Raw genomic sequence first — 22,454 nt, 5'->3', positions numbered from 1 at the left:
AACCACTTAAGCCCCGGACCAATATGCTGCCTAAAGACCCAAGGGGTTTTTACAGTTCGGGACTGCGTCGCTTTAACAGACAATTGCGCGGTCGTGCGACGTGGCTCCCAAACAAAATTGGCGTCCTTTTTTCCCCACAAATAGAGCTTTCTTTTGGTGGTATTTGATCACCTCTGCGTTTTTTATTTTTTGCGCTATAAACAAAAATAGAGCGACAATTTTGAAAGAAATGCAATATTTTTTACTTTTTGCTATAATAAATATCCCCCAAAAACATATATAACATTTTTTTTCCCTCAGTTTAGGCCGATACGTATCCTTCTACCTATTTTTGGTAAAAAAAAAAAAAAAAAAAAATCGCAATAATCGTTTATCGGTTGGTTTGCGCAAAATTTATAGCATTTACAAAATAGGGGATAGTTTTATTGCATTTTTATTTGTTTTACTACTAATGGCGGCGATCAGCGATTTTTTTCGTGACTGCGACATTATGGCGGACACTTCGGACAATTTTGACACATTTTTGGGACCATTGTCATTTTCACAGCAAAAAATGCATTTAAATTGCATTCTTTATTGTGAAAATGACAGTTGCAGTTTGGGAGTTAAACACAGGGGGCGCTGTAACATTTAGTGTTCACTTTGTGTGTGTTTACAACTTTAGGGGGGTGTGGCTGTAGGACTGACATCATCGATCGAGTCTCCCTAATAAAAGGGATCACTCGATCGATGCACCGCCATAGTGAAGCACGGGGAAGCCGTGTTTACATACGGCTCTCCCCGTTCTTCAGCTCCGGGGAGCGACCGCGACGGGGCGGCTATAAACGAATAGCCGCGCCGTCGTCCCAGATCGCTCCCCGAGGCTCAAGGACCGCCGCATGTACCGGGGGGGGGGTCCCGATCGGACCCCCGACCCACGTCAAGCAGAGGACGTATAGGTACGTGCATGTGCCTGTCCGTGCCATTCTGCTGACGTATATTTACATGAGGCGGTCCTTAAGTGGTTAAGTCGTGCCGACTTCAAAGTAGTTCCTGCGCTACTTTTTTTCTGAAGTCGGATCAAAGTCGTATCCCCGTATTAACGGATCAGATTTTGGCATGCGACTTGTGCATGAAGGGGAACTCCATGCTTACCGGAATTTAACAAGGGGACCCCTACTCATTCACATAGGGTGGGAGCCAGGAACTGGGGCCCCTTAATAAAGAGGGCTCCCAGATTGCGATAAGCCCCCTGCCCACAGACCCCGGTAACCAACTGCCAGGGTTGTCGGGAAGAGGCCCTTGTCCTCATCAACATGGGGACAAGGTGCTTGGCGCAGGACGCCCCCTGCCCTAAAGCACCCACCCATATTGAGGGCATGCAGCCTGGTATGGTTCAGGAGGGGGGTGCTCACTCTTCCACACCCTCTTTCCTGACCTGCCGGGCTGCGTGCTTTTAATGCATGACATGTTGTGTATCCATTTACTTAAAAAACTGGGTTATATATATTGTGGCGTTTTTTTTTTTTAATTCATTAACCCCCTTCCTGCCGATGTAACACATACATGTGTCCCCACTACGCTGGGATATTTTCCGTGGAGCGTGCTCCCAGAACAGAGACTGGGGTTCCCCTTAAAATTCATACCATAAGATTACATAGAATGGGTAGGAAGGACAGCCCCACATGTCACAAATGCTTAGCAGCGGATGGTTCCTTCCTCCATATGGTTTCGGAATGCAATAGAATGCTTCCATTATGGTCACAAGTGACACAGTTCATAGCGGATACATTTGATCTGCCGAACATTTGCAGCCCACCGATGGGCTTATTGGGAGTTAGAGGATGAAGTTCTGAGTAATACCGTGTTTCCCCGAAAATAAGACCGGGTCTTATATTAATTCTGGCTACAAAAAACACACTAGGGCTTATTTTCAGGGGATGTCTTATTTATTTATGGTATGTACAAAAAAGTTTCTCCCCCTGTCGGCTCTGGAGTCAGCATTGTGAAATTCTGTAATCCCAAAAATAAACCTTTGTTTAAAGACCTTATAAAATGATGTAATCTGTTCTGTAAAAAGATATCATGTGCAGTGTGTCTCCTTGTGTAACAATATTGTGGAAAATACCTTGCTGGAGCTCTTCTTCCCTACTCCAAATACTGCAGAGGGAGGGGCCAAGATCCCCAATGACATCAGCCCCACTCCGAGTACTGCAGTGGGTAGGGGCTTAATAACGTTTTATTGGAAAAAAAAAAACAGCTGAAATCAGCCGGGAGGAGAGGAGAAGAGCTCCGGCGGGTCACGTGAGCGCCCAGAAGTGCTGTAAATAAGGTATTTTCCACAATAAAGTTACAAAAGGGAGACACACTGCACATTATATAATCTTTTTACAGAACGGATTACATGTTTTTACAAGGACTTTAACTAGGGCTTATTTTTGGAGTAGGGCTTATATTGCAGCCACCCCAGAAACTCACACTAGGTCTTATTTTCAGGGTAGGGCTTATTTTCGGAGAAACAGGGTAGTATGAGAACGTTGCTTAAACTTTTTTTATTATGTTAGAAAGTTGATTGTCCTTTACTGGATAAAAAGGGAATATCTCACGCTGTCAGCATGGAAGAGCCTGGTCACTGCTAATGTATAAGATGACTTATGAAGCCAGGGGCTGTCCCAAGAAATTTAACAAGATCTGGGGAAAGTGGATTGATTCTGGAGACACTGTGCAGTCTGACACTTGAGAGATTCCTTACTGACCGGAAGGAGGGACAAAAATATATAGAGTAGGGCTGGGAAAAAAATCCTGCCCGCAGCTCGCCGCAATCCTGGGAAAAGGCCGCAAGGCCACTAATGGCCTTTTCCCAGGATCGCGGTGAGCTTCGGGCAGTGTGCGGGGACCGCCCTGTCAGCCGCCGGCTCAGCTGGGATTTAGGGAGCGATCCCCGCTGAGCTTACGAACACACGGAGGCGGATCATTACTGATCTGCCCCGTGTAAAAGGGCCCCAACGGAAACGCAGAAAGCAATAAAAACTGACAGGTGTTCTAATCCCTTTTTCACTCCATCCAAAACAAAAGAAAAGTTTTACAGCTACAGCTCCTGTGCAGAATCACATATATACACGATTCTGCACTGACACCTTCGGTGGCGGCGGGCCACTTTAGCTGTGTTCACAGAAGAAGCTGATCTGTGGGTGCCCGGTACTGGATGTCCGCCAGCACCCGCCGATTATCAGTAAAATACACAAAACTAGGATCTGCCTACGTAAATAAGGCAGATGTTCGTTCTGACAGAGGGGGAAGGGACAGATTTTGTGTTTCTGCAAAGCACTGAACAAAATCTATTTCTTCCCTTAGTAAAAGCACCTAATACAGCAACACAAAAACACTGGCTAGACACACAACCCTTTGATCGTCCTAGATGTTTAACTCCTTCCCAGCCATCGGTACAGGGACAGTGCATATTTTTAGCGCTGATCACAGTATTAGTGTCACTGGTTCCCACAAAGTGTCAGTTAGTGTCCGATTGTCCACTGCAATAGCGCAGTCCTGCTATAAGTTGCTGACCGCCGCCATTACTAGTATAAAAAATAAGTAAAAAATTTCAATACACACACACCATAGTTTGTATACGCTCTAACGTTTGCGTAAACCAATTACATACGTTTATTGGGATTTTTTTACCGAAAATACGTGGCAGAATACATGCTGGCCTAAATTTATAAAGAAATTCGATTTTTACATTTTTTTTTTATTGGATGCGTTTTATAGCTTTATATAGTTGTATATAAGTAAAACAAATATTTTTTGTTTTGTTTTTTCAAGTAGTCTGTCATTTTGTTTATAGCGCAAAAAAAATGCAGTGGTGAATAAATACCACCAAAAGAAAGCTCTATTTGTGAGAAAGAAATTACATACATTTTGGGTACAGCATTGCACGACCGCGCAATTGTCAGTCACAGTAACATTTGACATATAGTGCAACCAATTGAAATCAACAGGCTGCCCTATGTATGTCAAAAGGAAAAAGGAGACACAAAGGGGGTTATTTACTAAAGGCAATTCCACTTTGCACTACAAGTGCACTTGAAAGTAAAGTCGCTGTAGATCCGAGGATGACATGCAAGGAAAATAAAAAACAACATTTAAGCTTGCACATGATTGGATGATAAAATCAGCAGAGCTTCCCCTCATTTAAAATCTACCCCTTTAGATTTAGAGCGACTGCACTTCCAAGTGCACTTGTAGTGCAAAGTGTATTTGCCTTTCGTAAATAACCCCCAAAATGTGCACTCCCATTATGCTAGATGAGATTGGGGCCTGAAAGTGAAATTGGTGCATTAACACAAGAACAATGAGGCTCCGTTCACATCTGTGAGTATCCTTGCATTTCAGAAATGGCACAAAAAAATAAAAAATCACAGTATAAAAACACACCAAGCTCCACTCTAAAAAAAAAAAAAAGTTTGAACCTTCATTTGGGAGACTGTTGCATGCAGGGCAGCCCATTCAGGTGGAAGTGCTCCAAAAAAAAACCCTCGATAAAAAAAAAAATGCACGTGGTAATGCCAGATCTTGCTTTGCAGAGTTGTAAACGGGGCTTGACAGCTGAGTGTTTCTGTCCACTCCCTTCTATGTACTTGCATAAAGATGGCCATACACTATGCAACCTGATTGTATATTGTGTATTTAGTGAGACGGGTGATCACTCATTGATTGCATTTCATTTAGAAAATGTGCAGCTGGGTATGGGCGGGTCGGTAGGAGGGTGGATGATGCAGGGTGTGAGCTAATGAAGTCAGCTGGTCAACTCCTTCCTGTGTCATAGCCTCTAGTATGTCCAGGAAGACATTACTAATGTATACGTTTGGAAACATGGATGAGGTCAAGTAAGTATCTGTATATTAATATTTAATGGAAAGCTTTGGTATTATTGCAAAATAAGTACATTAATGCTATATTGATACATAGGGGGGGCTGGGATAAAAAAAAAAAAAAAAAAAAAAATGAACAAAGGTGAACTTATCCTTTAACCACTGGGCACGTAAACCCCCTTAATAACCAGACCAATTTTCAGCTTTCGGTGCTCTCACAATTTGAATGACAATTACTCAGTCATACAACACTGTACCCAAATGAAATTTTCGTCCTTTTTTTCACACAAATAGAGCTTACATTTGGTGTTATTTAATCACCGTTGGGTTTTTTATTTTTTGCGCTATAAGAGAAAAAAGACTGAAAATTCTGTAAAAAAAAAAAAAAAATTCTTTGTTTCTGTTATAAAATTTTGCAAATTTAGTATTTTTTCTTCATTCTTTTGCATAAATGTGAAAGATGAAGTTACGCCGAGTAAATAGATACCCAACATGTCACCCTTCAAAATTGCACACGCTCGTGGAATGGCGCCAAACTTCGCTACTTAAAAATCCCCATAGACGACGTTGCAGGGTATTGTGGGGTATTGCGGAGTATTGCGGGGTATGGCGGGGTATTGCGGGGCACTGCAGAGTATTGCGGGGCATTGCAGAGTATTGCGGGGCATTGCAGAGTATTGCGGGGCATTGCAGAGTATTGCGGGGCATTGCAGAGTATTGCGGGGCATTGCAGAGTATTGCGGGGCATTGCAGAGTATTGCGGGGCATTGCAGAGTATTGCGGGGCATTGCAGAGTATGGGGACATTGCAGAGTATGGGGACATTGCAGAGTATGGGGACATTGCAGAGTATGGGGACATTGCAGAGTATGGGGACATTGCAGAGTATGGGGACATTGCAGAGTATGGGGACATTGCAGAGTATGGGGACATTGCAGAGTATGGGGACATTGCAGAGTATGGGGACATTGCAGAGTATGGGGACATTGCAGAGTATTGCACAGGGAGGGATGGATCGCTGGATCTGTGACTGCATGTGTCACAGATCCAGCCCGCAGCAGCAGCTGCTGCTGCTTCCGCTCTCTCCCCTCTCCTCTCTCACACTGTACCGTTCGGTACAGAGAGGAGAGGGAGGAACCGGCGTCATCACATGACGCCGGTTTGTTTACTAGTGATCGCTCCGTCATTGGACGGAGCGATCACGTGGTAAACCGCCGCTATCAGCGGCGATTTACCGTGATCCGTGATCAGCCGGGTCCGGAGGACCCGGCGGTCACGGAGACTCCAGTGTGCGCGCCCCACAGGGCGCGCGGGAGCGCGATTCTGGGAGGACGTACATTGACGCCCTCCCAGAGTTAAGCAACCGCCTTGTAGACGTATTTCGTCTATAGGGCGGTTGTTAAGTGGTTAAGACCCTTTTCACACTGAGGCACTGAAAAAATTGCCTGGAACTTTTGAGGTGTTAGCGGTGCGCTCTTTTTAAGGTCGCATAACGTGACCTTGAAAAAAAAAGGTAAAAAGAACCATCTTGCGGTGCGCTTTTGAAGTGCTTCCCATTAATTTCAAGGGAGAGGGGCGTTTTTGAGGTGCTTTTTTAATCGCTTCAAAAATGCTGCTTGCCGGACTTTTACCACCACCCCGCCAGTACACCGTCCCAGTGTGAAAGCATCAATTGAAATGAATGGGAAGCAGTTTTCAAGAGCTTTTCAGGCAATATTTTTAGCACAAAAGCGCCTCAGTGTGAAAGGGGTCTAACTGCTAGAATGTCAGAAATAAAATTGCAAAAACTTCAAATGTAGGTCTACCAACTGTGTATATAGTGTAAGCTCTGACTACAACAAAGAGTGTAAGCAAAACAGCAGCAGAAATGAAGAGTGCATGCAGTGAGGTATGGCAGGCAGTACCTGAACCAGATATCACCAATGTAGATCTGCATTAAACAAAAATACTCTCTGTAGCTTAGAAATTGCAGTTTCCAAGCATATGGGCCAGGAGTCTGTGTATATGTCTCTAAAGTTGCTAATGGTAGTAAATCATGTGTAACTGGACTTAATCTGTAATGCTCCAACATTAGAACAGCTAAATCTGACTAACAACTGCTAGCTAAAATAAGACAGATGAAAACCTTCATACAGTCCTGATCAAAAGTTTAAAGCGGGGGTTCTCCCATAAATGTTTTTTTAACCTTTGATACCCTTAGATGCATGCTCATTTAGTCTAGGGGAATCGGCTAGTTGTTTTAAAATCCGAGCATTACTTACCGTTGTAGAGGGCGATCTTCTCCGCCACTTCCGGGTATGGGTCTTCGGGAGTGGGCGTTCCTTCTTGATTGACAGTCTTCCGAGAGGCTTCCGACGGTCACATCCATCGCGTCACTAGTAGCCGAAAGAAGCCGAACGTCGGTGCGGCTCTATACTGCGCCTGCGCACCGACGTTCGGCTACTTTCGGAAAATCGTGACGCGATGGATGCGACCGTCGGAAGCCTTTCGGAAGCCTGCCGGAAGACTGTCAATCAAGAAGGAACGCCCAGTCCCGAAGACCCATACCCGGAAGTGGCGGAGAAGATCGCCCTCTACAACAGTAAGTAATGCTCGGATTTTAAAACAACTAGCCGATTCCCCTAGACTAAATGAGCATGCATCTAAGGGTAAAAAGAGCATATTACCGGTGAACCTCCGCTTTAAGACCACTTGAAAAATGGCAAAAAATCATATTTTACATTGTTGGATCTTAACAAGGTTCCAAGTAGAGCTTCAACATGCAACAAGAAGAAATCAGAGTGAGACAAAACATTTTTTGAGCATTCAATTAATTCAAAATAAGGATTAAACTGAAACAGGCTGTTTTTCAGCTGATCAAAAGTTTAGGACCAAATGCCCTTAACCACTTAAGGACCGCCTCCTGCACATATACGTTGGCAGAATGGCACGGCTGGGCACAAGCACGTACAGGTACGTCCTCTTTAAGTGCCCAGCTGTGGGTCGCAGCGCGCGCCCCGGTCCGAATCTCCATGACCGCGGGACCCGCGGACCCGATCGCCGCTGGAGTCCAGCGATCGGTCCCCGGAGCTGAAGAACGGGGAGAGCTGTGTGTAAACACAGCTTCCCCGTTCTTCACTGTGGCGCCATCATTGATCGTGTGTTCCCTTTTATAGGGAAACGCAATCAATGACGTCACACCTACAGCCACACCCCCCTACAGTTAGAAACACAAATGAGGTCACATTTAACCCCTTCAGCGCCCCCTTGTGGTTAACTCCCAAACTGCAATTGTCATTTTCACAGTAAACAATGCATTTGTAATGCATTTTTTGCTTTGAAAATGACAATGGTCCCAAAAATGTGTCAAAATTGTCTGAAGTGTCCGCCATAATGTCGCAGTCACGAAAAAAAAAAAATAGGTAGAAGAATACGTATCGGCCTAAACTGAGGAAAAAATATGTTTTTTATATATTTTTGGGGGATATTTGTTATAGCAAAAAGTAAAAAATATTGATTTTTTTTCAAAATTGTTGCTCTATTTTTGTTTATAGAGCAAAAAATAAAAACCGCAGAGGTGATCAAATACCACCAAAAGAAAGCTCTATTTGTGGGAAAAAAAATTAGTTTGAGAGTCACGTCGCACGACCGCGCAATTTTCAGTTAAAGCGACGCAGTGCCGAATCGCAAAAACTGGCCAGGTCCTTTAGCTGCCTAAAGGTCCGGGTCTTAAGTGGTTAAAAGGCCAAATCTGTGCAAAGATGTGGATTAAAATGTGAAAAATATCTGCGCTAACTAAAATAGAAGAAATAAAGAAGCTGCGAGCCCAGTATGTGGATCAAACAAGGAAATAAAAAAAAGGTCAAAATGCAGCGCTATAGAAATTAAAGTGGAGGTTCACCCTTTAAAAACATTTCTGACATCACACGGAGCCGCGCCATCCTACCGACAGAATGCCGGCGTTTTTTTTTTTTTTCTCAGCACATACCTCTTAATCACGATTTTGACCTCACGGCAATCCCGCGGGAGTGGGCGTTCCCAAGCACTGCCTGTGAGTGACAGGCTTCCGAACGGTGCATACTGCGCATCACAGGTTGCCGACAGAACCCGAACGTCGGTGCGCAGGCGCCATATAGAGCCTCACCGACGTTCGAGTTTTTTTGGCAACCTGTGACGGGCAGTATGCGCCGTTCGGAAGCCTGTCAATCACAGGCAGTGCTTGGGAACGCCCACTCCCGCGGGATTGCCGTGAGGTCAAAATCGTGATTAAGAGGCATGTGCTGAAAAAAAAACACCGGCATTCTGTCGGTAGGATGGCGCGGCTTTGTGTGATGTCACCACACCCTGTGCAGTCAAACGGCTTACCAGAAGGACATCATTATAGGCATGTCGATTTAAATAATGCAGGGATCAATGGCAGTCGCACCTCCACTGGGAAAGTAATTAGCCACAAACCACACCAGGGGTAAGGAATAGAGGTAGACCGATATATCGGTCGGCCGATATTTGGCCTTGGCCGTTTTTTAGAAATCGGCATCGGCCGATTATTGTAAAAAAAAAAAAAAATCGGCCGATTTTCGGCTGCCACGCTAAACCCCGCTCCACCTCCAGCAGCACGAGAAATTAATCCTTCAGCCTGGTAGCCTGCGCATAGACCCCCCTCCCCCCCCTCTACCTCGGCGGGCTGTACTGTAGCATAAAGCAAACTTGTCACAAGCCCGAGCAACTGCAGTAGTTGTCTGCGCGAAGAGATCACACTTGTTATGCTTCCTGCATGCAGGGATGGTGGCGGGATTACTGAACATAGGCTCTAGGCTACGGCTCCAGCTGTAGCCTAGAGCCCATGTTCAGTAATCCCGCCACCGTCCCAGCATGCACGAAGCTTTTGTGATCTCTTCGCACAGACAACTTGTACTGCAGCTGCTCGGGCTTGTGACAAGTTTGCTTTCTGCTACAGTACAGCTCGCCGAGGTAGAGGGGGGGGGGGGTCGGCGCGCAGGCTACCAGCAGCGTGGCTGAAGGATTCATTTCTCATGCTGCTGGAGACTGGGGTAATGTACAGTATTCCTATCATCTCTGATAGGTGCCTCGGCTCTCTAGTGATTGTACATAGTACTCCAACTCACGTAGGAGCTCACACGTGTCATCCAATGGACAGTGTGTACATGTCAGAGCACACCCCTCTCCTGTATACACACTCTTTTTTTATATATCCATCCCCACCCACGGCCAGCTCCATCCATCCACCCCCCTCTAGAAAGCATCTCCCACCCACGGCCAGCTCCATCCATCTCCCCCTCCACAATGCATTCCCCACCCACGGCCAGCTCCATCCATCCATCCCCCTTCACAATACATCCCCCACCCATGGCCAGCTCCATCCATCCACCCCCCTCCCTCCATCCACAGCCAGCACCATCCATCTCTCCCCCTCCACAATGCATCCCCGACCCACGGCCAGCTTCATCCATCCACCCCCTTCCCTCCATCCACAGCCAGCACCATCCATCTCTTCCCCTCCACAACACATCCCCCCTCCACGGCCAGCAGCATCCAGCCATCCCCCTCCACAACGCATCCCACGCCCAGCACCATTCATCCACCCCCCTCCACAATGCATCCCCCAGGCACAGCACCATCCATCCTCCTCCACAATGCATCCCAATCCAAAAATCGGCCCAAAATATCGGCCACAAAAATCAGCATCATATATCGGCCATCGGCTCCCCCGATTTCTAAATATCGGCATCGGCCAGAGAAAAACCCATATCGGTCGACCTCTAGTAAGGAAACATCCAAAAAATTTTCTTTACCTATCAAACTTATACTACAGCTTTTCCAGCTCTCTGCTCCTTCATTCACTGTACACTGTTCTCCGACGTGGATTGTCATTTTCTGTCAGGTAGTCACACGTTGTGATGGCAAATGCAAAAATCTCTCCCTTTTTGAACGTGGTCGGGTTGCTGAACTGCATAAGCAGGGTCTCTCAAAGTGCGCCATCGCTGCTGAGATGGGACGCAGTAAGACAGTCATTTGGAATTTCTTAAAATGATCCTGAGGGTTATGGAACAAAAAAGTCAAGTGGAAGACCCAAAAAAAATTCACCAGCACTGAGCTGGAGGATCCAATTGGCTGTCTATCAAGACACTGGACGATCCTCGACCCAAATTAAGGCCCTTACTGGTGCTGACTGCAGCCCCATGACAATCAGACGGCATCTGAGACTGAAAGGCTTCAAAAACAAAAAACGTCTTCAACAACCTTGTCTCCTTGAACGCCACAGAACTGCTCCTTTGGACTTTGCAAGAGAGCACCAAACATGGGACATTCAAAGGTGGAAAAAGTTTTATTCTCTGATGAGAAAAAATTGAACCTTGATGGTCCTGATGGTTTCCAACGTTACTGGCATGACAAGCAGATCCCACCTGAGATGTTTTCTACGTGCCACAGTGGAGGGGGCGCCATAATGGTCTGGGGTGCTTTTTCCTTCAGTGGAACAATGGAGCTTCAGGAAGTGCAGGGGCGTCAAACGGCCACGGGCTATGTCCAGATGTTGCAGAGAGCATTCCTCATGACTGAAGGCCCTCGTCTGTGTGGGTTTTTCAACAGGACAACGCTACAGTACACAATGCCCGCAGGACAAGGGACTTCTTCCAGGAGAATAACATCACTCTTTTGGCCCATCCTGCGTGTTCCCCTGATCTAAATCCAATTGAGAACCTTTGGGGATGGATGGCAAGGGAAGTTTACAAAAATGGACAACAGTTCCAGACAGTAGATGGCCTTCGTGCAGCTGTCTTCACCACTTGGAGAAATGTTCCCACTCACCTCATGGAAACGCTTGCATCAAGCATGCAGAAACCAATTTTTGAAGTGATCAACAATAACGGCGGAGCTACTCATTACTGAGTTCATGTTTGGAAGTTGGATTTCTGTTTTGGGGGGGGGGGTTTAGTTTTTTTTTCTGGAGGTGTGGTCCTAAACTTTTGATCAGCTGAAAAACAGCCTGTTTCAGTTTATTCATTATTTTCAATTAATTGAATGCTCAAAAAATGTTTTGTCTCACTCTCATTTCTTCTTATTGCATGTTGAAGCTCTACTTGGAACCTTGTTAAGATCCAACAATATAAAATATGATTTTTTGCCATTTTTCAAGTGGTCTTAAACTTTTGATCAGGACTGTATATCTGATGCAGTATGAAAAAGTCAAGAGCCTGTAACCATTTTGTAAGTCTATCATGTCTGCAGAGGCCAGAAAACAATGGGAGCCATTTCTAAGTCATTCACCTAACAGTAAGAGAAAGGCTTTGTATCTCAGCAACAGAATACCGCATTCAAGCATGGAAAAAATAGTGGCACATAATTGGTTGCTATGGCAAAAATTCAACTTCATAAACAACGTTTTTAACTTAACACAGGTCAGCTAATATCTTAAAGCGGAGTTCCACCTACTTTTACAACTTTATCTTAAAGGAAAGACCACCCCTCTGCCACTGGCTTTTGGAGAACGTTTATTTATTTTTGCCACGAAAACGGACAGCGGATGTTTACAGAGACCCAATAAGTAAGTGTACCTTAGTATACTGAAACTCCATTGAATGCTTAAAAAATAAAGGATCGGCCCCGGAACCCCCGCTTTAAAGATTCAGGACCCCCCCCCCCCCCAAAAAAAATGCAACTGTAAACCTGTTTAATTGCTTTGTAACACATCTTCGGACAATAGCAGGAGACCCCAGTAGCAGACTGTCTGACTCCTACATGGAACAGAGACCGATGTGACCAGCTCTTTCAATTAACATGTATAGTTCAGAATCAAACAAACCAGGAATAGTCTTTATATATTTCTCGAGGGATATTGTGGATAAATATTACTGTCCCATTTGAAGTACTCCAAACCACATTCTCTGTGTCCATTAAGTACCTGTCCATTCTTTTCTATGTCACCCTAATAGACACAGGGTTACTTACACACAGAGCTTTTTTTCTCAGAAAATAGGTGCAGAAAACTCAATCACGACCCCGTTCAGATTTCACAAACAGTAGAAGGGTCTTAAAGGGGAATTAAATACCAGGATTGCATTACATACAGAGTTCAGGGGGGGTTACACACAGAGTGCAGAGCTGTCACTTGTAAACACAGAAACCAGGCTTCTGTGTTTACAAGTAATTGTGGTGAGCAGGCACAAAAGGGTCTGAGCCAGAGGTGGTGGAACTCAGTTCCCCCAAGTTCCCCCTGGAAAAAAGCCCTGCTTACACATAAAATGGTACATGGGGAGCTGAAACAAGGGTTTCCCAACCTCTCCAAGGGAAGATGGGTTCCACAGTCCCCCTGTCACAGGCTGGTCTAAGTATTTCAAAAACTGGTGATCTACTGGGATTTTCTAGGGTTTAGAGAATGGTCCGAAAAGAGAAAATATCCAGTGCGCGGCAGCTGTGTGGACAAAAGTCTTCCTGCATCAGCCCCCTCCAGCAGTATAGACTCCTCTACATCAGTATAGACCACCCTCCATCAGTTTATACACCCCTGCAGTGCAGACGCCCATCCATCAGCATAAATCCCCCCTCAGTGCAGACCCCCCTCCATTAGTATAAACACCCCCTCAGTGCAGACCCCCCTCTATCAGTATAGATACCCCACAGTGCAGACCCCCCTTCATCAGTATAGACACCCCTCAGTGCAGACCCTCCTCCACCATTATAGACACCCCTCAGTGCAGACCCCAATCTATCTGCATAGACACCCCTCAGTGCAGACCCCCCTCCATCAGTATAGACCCCACTCAGTGAAGACCCCCTGCATCAGTGTAGACCACCTCTCCCCTCTCATAGCGAGCGAGAGATGAATGAATGAATGAATGAATGAAAAATTTATATAGCGCGGCACATGCGAACTGAATCGCCTCTGGGCTCACGCACACACCCCCCCCCCCCCCCAGTGACGCCATTGCATGTCACCCTGTCAGGCAGTGCTGCTGGTGATATAGGCAGCAAGGAGTCCAACAGAGCAGGTAGAGGTGTTTGATTGTGACTTCTCCAGTAACGTAGTCCAGCCCTCACCACTGTGATAGACCTTGTACCTGAACATCTTCTGCAGACTCTGCCCCCAGCCTTACAAACAGTAGATAGAAGAAAGGACCAAGCAGTCACGGGACTATACAAAATGGCTCTAGGAAAAATGTAATTGCAAAAGATTGTATTGATGGAAAATAGGGCGAAATCTATAGTGATGGTTTACCTTTACATTTTTACTGTAAAGGTAAACTAACGCTTTATAAATTATACCCACCCTGCTCCAGCAAAGGAAGCGTACAAGATTACATTCAAACGTTAAAGTGGTTGTAAACTCAAATAAAAAAAAACCTGCAAGACAAAGATACTAGCTCATTATGAAATATTTACCTTAGATCGAAGCTGTTGCAGTGGTCCCTGTACACCGCTGTGACCAGCGACATGTCTCCCAGAGTTATTTCCAGGAGAAAAAGGACATCAATTTTATTTGGGCACAGCGTTGCAAGACTGCGCAATTGTAAGTTAAAATAGCGCAGTGCCGCTTCGCAAAAAATCTTTCAAAGGGCAAGTGGAAAGGATAAGTTCACCTTTGGAACATGTAACATTTTCCAGCATCTGCACCCCGATATGGTCAATCCCCCCCCTTTTCCTGTCACAGCGGACGGAGAATCTTCTCCCCACACACGCTGTCGCAATTTGAAAATAGCACGGCCATACACGGCTCAGCCCACATGGCCATGTTATTCACTCGGTTTCCTGTGATTGGATAGACTACAAGAACCATCATCCATTGTGGCTGATGGCTTTTAGCTCTCAATGAACTGCAAGGGTACTGGTGAGTGCTCTGGTTGTTCATTGATTCTTCCTGCTCTCAGGTAACAGCCTGCCTGATGTACAAGCAGGCAGCTGTCCTGAGAGTCCGCAGAAGTCTCTGATCGCAGGTGTAATGCTCTGCAGGCTCTTAAGAAAGAAATAAAAATAAATGCGCATTTTTTTTACCTGCAAAAAAAGTGAACTTTTCCTTTAACGTGGTTGTAAACCTCAGGCATGAAATATGAAGCATATCCCTCTACTTGTCGCAATTAGGAGCACTAGATGTAATTTCTTCTGCATTCCTCTATCATCAGCATGAATCACTTCAGACAAGTTTTCCTGACATCAAGAGAAAAATAGTGACAGGGAAAGATTGCCAGCCTCAGCTCTGTTCCTGTGTGCTGTGTATAGGGGGGGGGGGGGTGTCTCTTCCCTCCAATCAGAGCCCAGATTTCTCCTTACTGAGCTCTGCAGAGTGTACCTTTAGCTCTCTGTCTCCTTTTTAGACATGCTTCTAAATTCTGCACTTTGAACAACTGCAGAAAGACAGGTACAACTTATGTAGGACGATGTTTTATCTATGTGTATCATCTGAGTATAGTCCATTCATTGGGTATATGTAAGGGTTTAGAACCGCTTTAATGTTTTACGTTTTATTGGTTGAACTAGACAGACTTGTGTATTTTAACCAGACTATAATGTAATCTTTGCTTCAAGGTAAAACTCCTTCCACATTCAGCTCTCCACCAGCCCCCCCCCCCCCTCTAAATATTTACTTTAGCCCGATCTTGTCCAGCACTGGGCCTAAAAGCAGCAGCACTGCTCTCTTCTCACATTTTCAGAGGCAGCAGTGGGGAGCCATCGACTTCTGCTGCTGTCAATCAAATCCATAAAGGAGGGAGCGAGGCCGAGTGCGCTGTGTCAATAGATGTACGCAGCCCAGCTCAAGCCTCCTTGTCTGCTCCCATAGCAAGTGGCTTGGTGTGGGGGAAGAGGAGGAGCTGATAGCGTTGGTTGGAGACCCCAGAAGAGGAGGTGTAGAGCCACTCAGTGCAAAACCTTAGGAAGGTATAACTTGTTTACTGTTTTAATAAAAATAATTACCTTTCCAATCACTTTAAGGCTACTTTTACAATTGTGCGATGACAGACATTGCATGGGATTTGCACCGCATTGCAGTCCACATGCGATGTCTGTGCAAGGCAAATTAAGCCATACAAACTGTCTAGCTGAAATGGCATCACATTCACACCAAAAAGGTTCAGGACCCTTTTTATGGTTTGCACTGGAATCGGATCGCATTGGGTGTTCATATCTATGCGACCTGATTCCTGCACCATTTGAAAGTTCGCACTGCGATCTGTGAACCAATCCAGGGGGTGTCATGAACTTTACATTGATACCCGCAGCAGTTCGCAGATGTCACTGTGGACCATCGGGAGGGGGGCATGCGATACGGGAACCAGCACTGGAATTGCGCTAGTTCCCGCATCGCACATAGGCGAACGAAGCCTGTAAGGGCCCTTTCACACAGGCGGATCCGTTTTTAAACATCCGCTTGCTCAGCGGGGATCGCTCCATTGATCCCCGCTGAGCCGGCGGATGACAAGTCCAATTCTGCACACTGGGTAGAAAGGGACCGGTCAGATCACCACTTTCCTCTATGGGGGATCAGATGAAAACAGACCATAGAGTCTGTTTTCACCCGATGCGCCAGACGGATGGAAAATAGGGTTTTCATCCGATGTGGATTTAGCGGAGTGGGTCGGATTGGATGTCACTGCTGACATCTGTCGCTCCATAGAGATGTATGGATCGTCCGTTCAGGTCCACCGAAAAAACTGACAGGTGGATCTGAACGGTCCGCCCATGTGAAAAGGGTCTTACTGTTTTGAGAAACATTTAAGTCGATGGGTTTAGTTCAGCTTTACACCTGTGCTGTAATGAGATCAATGATCATATATAACATGCAGGAAAGTGGGGTTTCTGTACAAGTGTTGAACACTGACAAGCAGAGACATTCCAGGACTAGGTTCTGTAATAAAGAGCACAGTGGCTTAGTGGTTAGAACTCCTGCCTTGCAGCACTGGGGTCCCCAAGTCAATTACCAGTCAGGACACTATCTTTTTTTGCATGTTCCCCCTGTGCTTGTGTGGATTTCCTCCCACACTCCACAGACATGCCGGTAGGTGAGCGGTCTCCTGTCTGACTGGCCCCAGTATGTGAGATATAGACATTAGATTGTAAGCTCCTGGGGTGGAGAGACTGGTGTAAATATGTAAAGTACTGTACAGCTGGTCAGTATTATATAAGTACCTGTAATAAAGATCCATCTCATCATTCATACAAAGAGGGATCTGATGGTGTTTGTGTTCACAACTATGAGCAAAGTACACGTCCAGAGGAGACCATTCCCCAGGAACAAGCCCTCCTCATGGGACAGCTGGCACTCACACACCTGTCAGGCATGGCAGAGGCTGGGGGGCACACAGGAGCTTTACTTCCCCCCCATAGCTGGGCAGCCAGTCACAGGTTGCCTCAGCTGCTCTATACAGGATCATTCCAGCTCCCTGTCCTCTTATTCCCTTCTACAGAGATAGACCAGAGGCCGGGACCGAGCAGCCGTACTCCACCAGCCTGCCATTCCCCCGGTATACCGGACACAGCCTCTCCTCGGCGCCGCTCCTCACCTTCCCAATAGTTGCTGCTTCCCGCCGCCATCTTTGTTGTCCAACGTCACCCAGTCCGGCGAGTCAGCAATAGAGAGGAGACTGGAGGCGGCTAGAGAGCCGCTATGACGTGCCGCGCACGGCTCATCTGAGGAAATGCACCACAGCGACACCTTGTGAAGCTTTTCACGAACTGCTTCTCCATTTTTCTCAAAGAGCTGCTCCAGACCAGAGGAAAAATATATAATTAAAGGGGTGTTCCGGGCAAAAAAAAAATTAAAAGCCAGCAGCTACACATACTGCAGCTGCTGGCTTTTAATAAATGGAGAGTTACCTGTCCTGGTGTCCCTCAATGTCGGCACCGCAGCTGATGTTTCCCATCAGCTGTCGGGTGCTGCCGTTGCCATTGCGGGTAAGGGAACTCGGCAGTGTAGCCTTTCAGCTTCATGCCGGGAACCCTACTGCGCATGCGTGAGGCCCGCTCCTCCAGGGGAGGAGGAGGAGGGAGCCCCACAGTGACATCACGGACTCCCAGAAGTGGGGAAGGATACCTGTCTTTGAATCCGATGAGCGGAAGTTCCACTTTAGGGTGGAACTCCACTTTAAGTCAGCTGCTACAAATACTGTAGATGCTGACCTTTAATATAAGGACACTTACCTGTCCAGGGATCCTGCAATGTCAACATCCTATGCCGATTCGTTAACTGGCTTCGGGTGCAGCCAGCAGCATTGTAAGCAAGGGAAAGTTTCCTACTGCACATGGGCAAGTCGCGCTGCACTTTCTGGTCCCGCATTTTTCTGGGACCTGTGTGTGTCCCAGAAGGCAGCGGGAGGAGAAGGAGGGGCTGGAAATGCTCGGAGATCACCTCAGCGGTCTTACCTGCAAGTGGGAACAAAAAACTATAGCTGCTGACTTTCAATAAACAGACACTAACCTGTCCAAGGATCCAGCGCCGTCCTCACCTGAGCAGGCTGTGACTCCTTGCCCACTGTGCTTGCATGAGTCGCACTGCACTTTATGAATGGTCCTGCAGCCTTCTGAGACCTATGACATGTCCCATAAGGCTGCAGCATAGCTCCCAAAGTGTTTCCCAGTGCTAAACCTTTCCTCCAATTTCTAAATTGTACACTGAGGCCTCTTACACATGACCGAACATGTCTGCTCAAACTGGTCCGCGGACCAGTTTCCGCGGACATGTTCGGTCATGTGTATGGCCGACCGGACCGGATTCCCGGCCTAGCGGACAGGTTTCCAGCGGACAAATGTTTCTTAGCATGCTAAGAAACATGTCCGCTGGAAGCCTGTCCGTCGGACTTGTCCGATGGTCTGTACGACTCATCGGACATGTCCGCTGGGCCGAAATCCCCCGCATGCGTCAAAGTGATTCGACGCATGCGTGGAAGCATTGACCTTCCAGGGTCGTGCACGTCGCCGCGTCATCGTCGCGGCCACGTCACCGCGTATCCTGTCCGCAGGGAATTTGGTCTGATGGTGTGTACAGCCATCAGACCAAATGATCCCAGCGGATATGTCCGATGAAAACGGTCCGGCGGACCGTTTTCATCGGACAGTCCGACCGTGTGTACAAGGCCTTAAAAAGCCAATATGAAGGTATAGTATAGTAAAAAAAAGGCACCTGTGGGTTTACATAATCATTTTTTTGTATAATTCTCCTTTAAGAGCGTGTGTCCTATGTTACATACTTTTGCTAATAGGTGTCACTCGTTCCCATCTTAAAAAGTTGGGAAGTATGCTACAGGCAGAAAGGGGGCGAACCAGCCAGAAGCTGGAAAAGGTACCTGTCAAAACCAGGTACCCACTCCACAACTCCAAAAATGTATTCCAAATCTGGCTGCGGTTGGGGTGTTGGGGGTTGAGGGAAGAAGAGCAGGACTTCCCCTTTTGGGGCAAGTTCCACTATAAAGTGGTTGTAAAAATACAAGATTTCAAGTTTTGTTTACCTTAACTCATTGTGCCAGTGTCTCTCTACACTCTTTCTCTTGTAGCGCTACCCCCTTAGGAGCAGCTGGTTAGATTTGGGATCGGCATATTTATTTTACCTCTGTGATGTGTCTAGGGATAATGATGATGGTGAGGAGCAATAACGGAATGTCCAGATAGCAGGTTGACGTTTTCTGTGCTTTATTACAGGTCCAACATGACCAACAGTCAAACTGAGGTAGATAGAAGTAGGTTGATAAAAAGGAGAACTTGCAGATTCAGGCCTTTGGATAGACAGAAGCAGTCCCGCTTCCAATAACAACTCTTGCTTCGTCGCAACTTCAGCCGAAGTGGGTAAAGTGCCCTGGACAGGTCCCTCTCACAGGCTTGGCAGCCAGAGCGTCACTTAGAATAGGGTGTCCAGACATCCCCAGTTTCAGGGGACAGTCCTCTGATTGAGGACACTGTCCCCGGACCAAGTCTGTCCCTGGTTTTGTCCCCAGATTGGATTTAATAGGGGACAGGGGCAATTTTAAAGACAGTCAGTGCAGAATTAAAATAAAAAAATTAGAATTACACACCCCCTCTCCGCCGTGCCTACTAGCATAGGGGGATTGTATTTTTCCCATTATCTGTGCCCCCTTCTGATGATCATGTGCTGGTCGGAGCGGAGGGAATATTTCTTCAGTTTCGGGCGCATGCCCATTCAGCTTCGCTCGCATGTTCTTCTGCCTTGGCTCAAATCCTGGCCAGCCACCTGCCTATCTCCTTGCCTTCCCTGGCAGAGTGATCTTCCTCCGCTCCCCATCCAGTAGTAGCCAGGGTCCGAAGAGTAAGACTTGAGAGCAGCGGCGGCCCATCCATAGGGGGCGTCCAGGCGCCGCCCCCCCCCCCCCCCCGTAGTCATAAAAAAAAACGGCCCCTTTAAGACATTAAGAATGTCGTTCTGCAGCGCCACCCCCTCTGGCTCACGCAAATAACATATATTCATGTATTGCATTGCATGAATGTATGTTATTGTGGCCAGCTGCCGCTGGTCTATTCAGATAGCCGAACATAGGGCGCCGGTTACCTGAATAACGGCAGCTGGTTGGCTGTGCCTAACAGAGCCAACGGCTCTGATAGGCTTTCCGAGTACAGCCCCTCGGCTCCCGGATGTCTTATCCTCGGAACGTACGGGGGCTGCGTCCCTTGGATAAGACTGACGGCCGTCTCAGCCAATCAGGTTCACCGATTCTGGTTATCGGTAACCTGATTGGCTGAAGCTACATCGAGGGTGGGAGAGGACATCGAGGGACGTGGAAGCAGAAAGGTACAGTAAGTGCATTTTACAGGGCACAGCGGCGACAATGGGCACAGAAGCAACAGATAAAGGGCACAGTGACATGCACAGTGGCAACAATGGGCACAATTGGCACAGTGGCGACAATTGAGGGGCACAATGGCTGCGTTTGATGGCATGGCACAGTGGTGACAATTGATGGCACAGTGGCTGCGTTTCATGGCATGGCACAGTGGCTGCGTTTCATGGCATGGTACAGTGGTGACAATTGATGGCACAGTGAGGCTGCAATTGTTTTTTTCATTTGCGCCCCCCCCCCCCCCAAATTTTGAGCACCAGCCGCCACTGCTTGAGAGGCTGTGAGGCGGGCGGCAATGGGCAGAGAGTCACTGATTGTTGCCATTACTAGTAAAGAAAAAATATGTCCCCGGATTTCATTTTAAAAATCTGGTTACCTTAACATAGAACCTCTGGAAGGAACAAGTCTCTGCCACCGACTTGGCTCTAGTAAATTTAGGATTAGTAATGAGACCTCTGCCACAGGCCTAGTACTCAGAAACATGGATATTAGAGCGGATCCTCCCAGTCAATAATTTGCCTGAATCTTCCTCAGGTAGGCTTCGTATCTTTGGGGTCACCGACCGACAGTTTACAGCATACAACCTGTCAGTGTCCGGTCACCCAGATCCCCAATGGTTCGTCTAAGCCCTGTTGGATCACCTGCCTCCGGGTTCACCTCAGACCGACTCCCCATCGAACAGCACAACTCGCTTGGGATCTTCTCAATAAGAGACGGGGGACCCAGTAAGTTACTGGGGCCCCTTTTGCAGCATCAGTTGCTCCGGGCCATGAGGGCCCAGAGTCAGGAACTCTGCGTAGCACGTGCGCTCCTAAAGGTGGGTGCCGCACCTGGAACCAGGAACCCGCGAAGACCCCAAAAAATGGCGTCTGCCACAGAAATACCCTCCCCCAGCATGCCTCGCGAGGGAAACACTCCTCTCATTGGCTGCTGGAAAAAAAGGCGCTCCGCCTGGACCCCTCTGGCGCCACCTGCCTCCAAAGATGGAACTGTATCTTTGGAGCACAGCATAAACCCACAGGACAGTCCAGGAATGGCAACAGCCCAATTTAAACAGATCAATATGACTGGGAGCAAAGTAACTCTCTCATTCCCCCACTAAATTTGACATAGCACCTGTAATGAAAAGTACACAGGCGCTACACTCTCCTAACTGAACATGAAGGCAACAGTGGGAGTCATGGACAGAGCCTAGCTCAGGATCAAGCCCAGACAGGAACGGGCACTGACCGGGTTGCCCCTTAATGAAGATGGCTGGATGGGCTTTAGCAGCTCCGGGAGATTACCCAGCAAGCAGCACTTCTCCATGGAGTAAGAGGACCTTTCCCCGGTGTACACAGCGCTGTGTGGGCCCTGTTCCTGTCACTTTGATGGTGAGGGGGTGTCAGTACAGGACCCACTCACCATGGTACACTTATTTTTCTTTATTATTATTATTATTATTATTATTATTATTAGTTTTTCTTTAAGTTGAACACCAGGTACAAAAATCTTTATATACATATTAATGTCTGGGGCTTTTAAAAACGACTTGGGCTTTGTGTCGACTTAAACTATATATATACCGTATTTATCGCGGTATAACGCGCTCCCGCGTATACCGTGCACCCCTAAAGTGGCCCCCAATCCTGTGGAAAAATTTTTTTTTGTTTTTTTTGTACTTACAGTTTTGGTGTCTTGCGCGGCGGCCTCGTCGGGTCCGGCGTCCTTCTGCGGCTTCGGGTGTCCTCTTCGGCGGGTTGGGGGTCCTCTTCGGCGGGTCGGGGGTCCTCTTCGGCGGGTCGGGGGTCCTCTTCGGCGGGTCCAGCGTCCTTCTGCGGCGTCCTCGCGTC

The 22,454-nt window shown here is 47.2% G+C and overlaps 1 protein-coding gene across 2 annotated transcripts in view; it reads right to left on the bottom strand.

The window, feature by feature from the left end:
- The window catches only part of GOSR1 (golgi SNAP receptor complex member 1), a 163,353-nt gene extending 145,911 nt beyond the window's left edge, over positions 1–17,442 (bottom strand). For both annotated transcript variants that reach the window (XM_040338578.1, XM_040338579.1), the window contains exon 1: positions 17,341–17,442. In XM_040338578.1, coding sequence (XP_040194512.1) covers positions 17,341–17,371 — 31 coding nt within the window. In that variant the 5' untranslated portion in view covers positions 17,372–17,442. The remainder of the gene's footprint in view (positions 1–17,340) is intronic.
- Between the last annotated feature and the right edge of the window lie 5,012 nt (positions 17,443–22,454).

This window comes from Rana temporaria, chromosome 2, assembly GCF_905171775.1.
Source record: "Rana temporaria chromosome 2, aRanTem1.1, whole genome shotgun sequence".
Classification (NCBI taxonomy): Eukaryota; Metazoa; Chordata; class Amphibia; order Anura; family Ranidae; genus Rana; species Rana temporaria.
Note: the sequence above shows the minus strand (reverse complement) of the source record. Positions and strands in the feature narration are given on the sequence as shown.